The sequence below is a fragment of the Tupaia chinensis genome, unplaced genomic scaffold (genome assembly GCF_000334495.1).
Source record: "Tupaia chinensis unplaced genomic scaffold, TupChi_1.0 Scaffold000196_1, whole genome shotgun sequence".
In the NCBI taxonomy this organism is placed as follows: Eukaryota; Metazoa; Chordata; class Mammalia; order Scandentia; family Tupaiidae; genus Tupaia; species Tupaia belangeri.
Window position 1 is genome coordinate 1140789 of NW_006159671.1, and position 8108 is coordinate 1148896.

General features: G+C 39.3%; 1 protein-coding gene across 1 annotated transcript in view; it reads left to right on the forward strand.

The window, feature by feature from the left end:
* NELL1 (neural EGFL like 1) overlaps nt 1-8108 on the forward strand; it is a gene marked incomplete in the record, with an annotated part of 909119 nt that overhangs the window by 205152 nt on the left and 695859 nt on the right. The window contains 1 exon segment of the mRNA XM_027771205.1: nt 6857-6991. Within this exon segment, the coding sequence (XP_027627006.1) occupies nt 6857-6991 (135 nt within the window).

Here is an 8108-nt window from a genome sequence, read left to right on the forward strand (position 1 = left end):
AGCCGTGGCATGCGGAAAAGAATTGGTGTGTAGGTACGTGTTTGCGAGGTAGGGCTGCATTTTGGACCCATAGATTGTGCTGCCCCTGACAGTGTTTCTTTTTCAAATGAGGTTTTTGGCCAAGACTTGTCCCCTTTTGTCTGGGAAGGAGAAATGGGATATTCTGTAAGAGAAAGATCGAGACTGAAGCTGGAGACCTGAAGCACTAGCTTTTCACTTCAGAGTACAGTGGAAATGTGAGACACAGGCATTTGCCTTCCCAGCTTGTGGTGTATAGAGGCTTTTATTCCATATTGTCTGGAGCAGCTTGATCTCAATACTGTTAATTATATTTTAGCATGCTACTGAATTTTTGGAACAAGAAACATGCCACTCGGTCTCAAGTGATTGCAGTTCTCCATGCTTCAGCTTGAAGGGTGCCCTTTGCTTTCCCAATTTTCCCCCTTGCAGGGAAGGTCTTTTTCTCTTTTGAACTACACATTATTCAGGAGCCACATTGAGCTCTATCCTTATAACATTATTATGTAAAATGAGCATTTGTGAAGCAGAAGATATTTAATTGGGGGCAACTGCAAGCAGAAAATAGTTTAATCCACCTTTTTAAACCTCCCCCCCCCACCCCCCGGCACTCTTTCAGATTTATGAATCTGTTTCTCCCAACCATGTATGGAATTATAATTTGAAAATGAGTACTTTGATTTTTTTTTAACTGCATGGTTTGGAATCTATGATAATCTAGAATAGGAGCTGGCAAACTTTTTCTGTAAAGGACCAGCTAGCAAATTCGAGGTTTTGCAGGCCAAGAGACAGATTGAGAATTTTATGTATATATTTATTTCATTTAAATATAATAATATAATCACGTAAAATACAACTATTGAAAACTATAAAGACCATTTTTAGCTTACCGGCCATGTGCTAATTATTGGTATGCCAGGTTGGGTCCATGGGCCTGGGTTTTTCAACCCTGGAATTAGAGGAAGCTGGAAAGTTACTCATACTAATTGTATTGATTGAGCATTTATTTTGTGTTAGTTTTAGTGCTTAAACCTTTGCTGGTCACTGTCACTTTAATCCTCGCAACAATCCTGTGAGCTAGGTTTACTTTATTAGTCCACTTTACAGATTAGAAGATTGAAGTGGAGGAAGATAAAGTAACTTTCCCTCAATGGAGCTGGAATTAGAACACAAGTAGTTAGATCCTCAATGTTGAGTCACAATGGAGAAAGTTTATGGTTGGAGAAGAGAGGGTTGGAAAGAGAGATCAGAGATATAAAGAAGAAATGACATACAGAGAGAAGAAGGTGAATTCTACTGGCAGCAGGAGGGAGATAACAAGAAGAAGGATGAGCAAATAAAAAGAGAGACAAAGAGGAATGTGTCTGATCACTTCTTGAACTGAACTTACGTTTTCAGGTGGTACCTGTTGGGAGTAAAATATTCGAACCCAAAACTTGTAGCAACTTAAAAAAGGAGGAAGGTTAGGGTACAACACAGCCTCTTAACTCTCCCTTTTGACTGTGAGTTGCTGGTTTTCCTTGGAAACGTGGGAATCCCTCGAGTCCTGGGTTGAAATTATTTATGCTTCTGCCATGATAATTCAGGCCACCTTATTTTAGAGTATTGGCTTAAGGATTTTTAGACCCCACACAGATGAATCCTTAGGAAAGAATGCTTTTAGTGTTCTCAGGGAAGATTTTGTACTCTCTTCAGTGCTCAGGAACAGGAAGATCTTTCTGTGCTATGTACAAGGCTTGTTCTCTTTACTTCACTCTGTAACTGAGGTATAGCCTGTTAGGGACCTACCTTTCCATAGGAGTTTCTTTTAATACACCCATCTTGGTCAGAACCTATTCCCTAACTCTACCCCTCTGCACCCTGCACCCTGTGTAGCTGTCAAGACGGGAAATCAAGAGCTCCATGCTTTTGCAGAAACCTTACAAACATAGGTCAGCTTTGGTGCTTACTTACCTCCTAAGATTTCTGCTGTCCCTTGGTTTTGGCCTCGGCTTTCTTCCTTTTGTGTCAGCTCTGTGATGATTTTCAGTAGTGTCTATTCATATAGCGAATGCAGCAGTTTAGTTGGTTCTGTGGCAGAATCCATTGGGGTATCTAGTCTGCCATCTTGAAGGCAGCAGGAGTGTGATTCACCCTTTTGGCAGATTAAGGAGATGGAATCTGCAGGTGTGAGACGAACTGGACATTAAATATGGTTCTTGGATCAAGAAGAATTCTCTGGCACCAAGTCTAGCCAGACTCTGCCTTCAGTTACAGTGTGGCAAGATTTAGTTAATGGGGTTGGAGCTAAGCTTTGAGGTTTGGTTTGGTTTGAGTTGTCTAGTAGCTGACCAAGATAGGCATATCATCATATAGACCTTTATATATGTAGAGAGAAGCTGTGGCCTATGGAGTCAGACTGATTTGACCCTTAGTCTCCTTTTCATCTCTTCCTTGCGTGTTCATAGCCTTGACCAAGACTTTGGATTTTGTACCAACTGCTATTTCTCTGTATGTAAAAGAGTGATGATCATTCCTGATTTTGTAAAAATTCCATGAGACCAAGCAAGTGAGGTTTGGTGCATGACACGCGGTGGACATTCAGTAGGTGGTGGCTACTGCCGGAAGCCGTGCTCCAGCCGGGATGGGTGCACAGGAAGGCGACATAGGTGAACAAAGTCAGACCAAGACCTCAATGCCCCTTAGCATGTTCTCAGCTGGCTACAGCCAGAGTAAACTCAGGACTGCAGCCCTGATGGCCAGGAGTCATGCGTATTTATTATAGAAGGAGTTTTATAGGAGTAGGATAGGTGAGGGGAAGTAAGTGAAAGATTTTACTCCAAAAGGTAAGACATTCAAAGTATAGGAACAATAATCATAAAACATGATGTCTGTTTTGTTTAGGTATAAACAGTCATAATTCTTAGAACGAGGAAGTCCATTTTTCGAGTGTATTCTCTTTTTAGATCTTGATTACTGGGGAGGGTCTTTGGATGAGAGGACTCCCAGGAATCTTAATAACCTCAGTCCCAGACCAGCTTGATCACTTTAGTCCCAGACCAGCTTGATTACTTCAGTCCCAGATTGGCTTGAAAACTTGAGCCCCAGGTCAGCTTTTGAGAACTTCAGCCTCAGGCTAGGGTGGCAGCAATTACAAGGGCCTAGAAATAAATCCTGTCTGGTTTAGGAAAGACAAGGTTAGTGTATATTAAAGTGGAATACCTATGTTATCTCTGGGGTAATCCACAGGCTACTGTTAGACCTAGGGGGAAAAAAAAAAGCAACCATGAAGGAAGATGGCTCCTAAGGAAATGAACATCTTTCCCAGAGGCTTAACATCACAAATTCTGGCAGAAGCTTGAGTTGCTGTCAGGGCCCTAGTCTAGAGAGAGGGTCTGAAGCAGGTCTCGGAAAGCAGCTGAAAGTCCTTATAGTCAGGTTGTAGTGGAAGCCCTGGAGTCTTCTCAGGGAGGAAGCTGAGTGTGCAAGTTAGACAAGTGTACAAATTCAGATCAAATTAAACATAGAAACCAGATCAGCTCAGAGGTCTGCCCACTAGTGCTCACTATTCCTCTTCTCCTTTTAGCGCTAGGGATGCTGACAAATGACTGTGCCCTTGCTTGGTACAGGAGCGATCATGAGACCAGCTTGCCCTCATATTCAGGCTACAGAGGTCAGGGTTGATAGGGGTCATCCGGAGGAATCTTAACATTTTGGAAAGACCACACTTTCAAGGCAGAGGAGGTGCATGGCAGCAACCCGAAGTATTATTCCTTTTTTTTTTTTTTTTGGTCCTCTGACACCTCCATTAGTGTCCCATTTCTCTGGCTTATTCTGAAATTCCTCCCAGTCTTGACGTGATGGAAACTACCTACCCTCAGGCCAAGCACCTTATGGCAGATCAGGCTCCATCCCATCCTGTTCCCTCTGTTCCCACCTTGCTATAGTCCTATTGTGCCTTGGCGCTCAGAAAGAAGTGATACTGAAGAATGGGAATTTCTCAATTACTTTTGTTTAAATCTTTGAGAAACCAATGTATGCAAATCAAATAGCCCTTGGAGTGGCATTTCATCTTGCAACATACTTAATTTTTGAGACTTTCATTATTTTGAGGTGCTCAAAAATGATTTTTCAATTAAGCTTAAAAGTTTAACAATAGAAAATTTCTTTTTTCCTTTCCACATAGCAAATGCCTAATAAATAGTATTTCAAAGGAAAAAAAAAAAAGCAATCTACCACAAGACTAATGAACTCAGATCTATTCATTGACCTCTTACTGTGAAAAAGGCCTCTGCTGTCTATCTTTGAATGTGTAGTCTTAAGAATAAATGATCTGGCCCATGGTTGCTTAGATAAATGCATGAACAAAGGTAAGACAAAATAGAGATGTAGATTTGATTCTATGTCTATTTTGGACTGCGGGCTTTCAGGGCGAAAATGGCAGTTAGAGTAGAAATAGTTTTTGAAAATGAATTTGTATAAATTGAGCATGCTAATACCAATGACAGAAAATGTAATTTCATTTTTTGACTCAGAGTTGTTTATCTCCGTTATTGTTGCTATAGAATTTAGCAGAAGGAAAAAGGAAGGCAAGATTACATATTAAATATCTTTGAAAAATTATCTTTTTGCTTTAATATCCTTTTGCCTTTGTGTCTATTTGATATACTCTTGTTATTACAGAGATTAGGGCTTTCAATGATGTCAGAAAAGGTTAAATATATTAAAAATAAGAACAATGTTCAGAAGGGAGGCCTAATCAGCTCTGAGCATAGCATTCATTATTCATACCTGCTGTTTTCCTTGGAATTCAGCTTTGTAGGTGAGTAGAGCTCAGTTTTGTTGGACCAGTACTGGAAGTGGCCAGTATTATCCTTAGGAAAACTCCTAGATTTTTAAGAAAGTTAGATAGATACTGAATTGCCTTTTGGACCATTTAGACTCTGAAAAGTTTTCTTCTTGGACTGATATGGATACTAGAGTTGGCCAGATTTTCAAAGTATGGCAGGTACACTTCTTCTCTAATGGATTCCACATTGTGTTTCACTGTTAGGAGAGATGCAAATCTGTTTCAACTCTTTCTTGTCCAGTCCGCAATTACAGACCAGTAACGACCTTATGTAGAACTACTGGTTATGGATGTAAAGCTGGTAAACCCTATGTTATCATTTCCTTTTATTATCTCCCCATTTACATATGATTTGGTCACTTGGCCTGATCAAGCTCTTGAAAGTATATTCTATCTGTTTCCTATAGAATTCCCAAAGAATGTAACTATAGATTCTAGAAATTCTTTGATTGAGCTGAGATTTTAAATGCAAGATGGAATTTTGGAAGACCATGCATATTAGAAAGAGCCATAGGATGCCAAGTTTTCAGGCAGAGTCCAGTGATTTCTTTGGGGGTTAATTATAGTACATGCTGGTTAAAGTCTCTTCATAATCTAAATGATGTATGGTGATTTAGTGTATGAATAATAATAAAAATTAATTAATTAATTAAAAATAAAAAGAAACTTGGCTAGGGTCCTATTGGTTATTTTCTCTGCTCTTTGCTGCCACACACACAAAAAGCAAACAAATGGCAAGTTTTCTTGAGAAATTCTAAAAATCTCAGAGGAAGAAGGTGAATTAAATTATAGAACCAAATGTTGAAATTACATGTGGTTGTTATTTGTGGAGAGTAGTCCTGTTAGGAGTAATTGTTCTTCACCATATTTTTGAAGGGAACCTGGGGTGGGCTACATAAAAAAGTGATCAAGAGAGAGGATTTGGAACCGCATCCTGAGAAGCTGCTAAGGAAACTAGGTGGTGCTGACAGTGGTCGAAAGCAGACATGAGGACAGGATAACTTCCAATGTTTGAAGATTAGAAGAGCTCAGGATGGGTTACAAAACAAAAGTAAATTTACAGGAAAAAGATTTCACAGCTCAAACCAAGAGAGGCATTTTTAAACAACCAGTGCTAATAAAAAAAAGTGGTTTTCCTTAGACGATAATAAATATTTTACCACTAGAGATGTGAAAACAGGGGCTAGATAATGACTTGAAGGGATTTCTTATGAAAATGTTCAAGTTTTTTTTTTTTTTTTTTTTTTTTTTTCCATTCCGTTCATATTGAAGATTCTAGGACTGTGATTAATGGTAACCATTAGGTGGCCTAGAGAAATTTTAAAAAGGTTATTTTACAAAATTCTTATCTCACCTGGGCATTTGGTTACCTCTCCTGACCTTTATCTGAACACCGAAGCAAATATCTGGGGCATTCTGTCCAGGAGAATCCTGATCTGGGGAGAAAGTAGGCCCTCCCATAACTTCTTTTTTTTGATCTCAGTTCCTGAGAATTTTTCATTAGAGAAGAGGTAGTGACTTCCTCACATGTACACCATGACATTCAGGTTAGCATGTGACCAGGGAGAAGATAGTGGGAGACAATGTCAGTGCATGGAGCTCCTGATCAGGTCTCCTGCAAACATTGTAATGAGGCCTCAAGAACACATTCGTTATCAGTGTTTCTGTGTGGGCTTGAGCTGAAAGTACACACGCTTATGAACACTCATGAGGGTCCCGTGATGCAGTTTAATGTTTTATTTGGTATTCATTAGACCATGGGAGACAAAGTGTCTTCAATTTAGAGTGATTCCACCTTGTATTTAAAAACAAAAGGAACATACACAAAGAGACTGCAAACTGATTCTTTTAAGAATCAGTGAATGAATCAGTGAATTATTCTGAGCTTTTTTTTTTTTTCACTTTCTGCTTGGATTTTGTGTGTGTGTGTGTGTCTGTCTGTGTCTGTTAGACTTGTTAGGTAGATGCAATTGAATGATAAAAATTACATCCAGTAATTCATGTTTGCAGTTAAATTATGCAGAGACAAGACTTAGTCAATTGGAAAACTGTCATTGCGAGAAGACCTGTCAAGTGAGTGGACTGCTCTATCGGGACCAAGACTCTTGGGTGGATGGTGACCACTGCAGGAACTGCACATGCAAAGTAAGCCTCTTTGTAAATAAATAAAATAAAAGCAGTTTAAGAGGATAGGCTCTCTAATTGCAGTGTAATCTGTTCTTTAATATATAATATAAAATTTAAGAATTGGGGCTCTTTTTTTTTTTTTTCCTAGTGCTCACTAGTAATCCGAGCAGTTTATGAAGCCATGCTGGAAAAGTGTCATTTAAAAAAAAAAAGAAATTCCCCCCAAGAAAGAAGCAGCACTTCCAGCAGGTCCTGATGTTACAATCCACTCTCAGCCTTCAGCTGGCCTCAGAACATGGGGAAGGGCATGCCTGATGTTCTCAGGGAGGTTTTTAGACTTGAACTGGGAACTTTCATGTGTGGTACTCTGCTTTGCATTTTATTTCATGCGTAATTCTCTGCCTTACAGAGTATCCTATTTTACCACTGTGCCGCTGTCTGGCCCCCAAAGTGTAATTTCTTACCTAATTAGTTGGAAATTAAAATCTGCTTTCTCTTGACAACACACTCTAATTTGATCTAGTATTATTAAGAAAGTTATTTTGAGTTTGGAAGTCGAAGTCTAGGGAGAGGAAGGGACTTCTTTGATTTTCAAACAACCTAATGGTAAGTTTTATTTACCACTTTTCTTTGGTCGAATAAATTTTAAAGTGGGATTTAATTAGTCTCTAGGTAGTTTTGTTCTATTTTGCAAGGTAGCCATCATCTGTTTCAGCTAATTGCAAGGTGTCCCCTGCTAGCCCTCCTTTCAGAATTTTCATCTTCTGTAGATTTTTAAAAATCTGTTTCAGAGAGTTACCAGAGACCCCCTCCAAAAATTAGTATGGAAGCCCTGTCCAGATGAAATTACTTGATAAATATCTAAAGAATGCTATTGTTTGTCCAGGAAAATAGAAAACAGATTGTTAGAGCCTCAAAAATGATTGACTGGGTCTGCAAAGGTATTATTTACGTTCTTATAAAAATAGGCTTTTTGTGTTCTGCCTAATCTATTTAGACCACATGGGCAGGTGGGGTGAAACTGGTGATGTATATCAGAAAAATAACTGAGGGAGCACAAGGTCATCTGAGTTGGAGAAAATACTTAGCGGTTCTGGAGTGGATGGGAGTTCCTCACACTGTGTTTTTCCTGCTG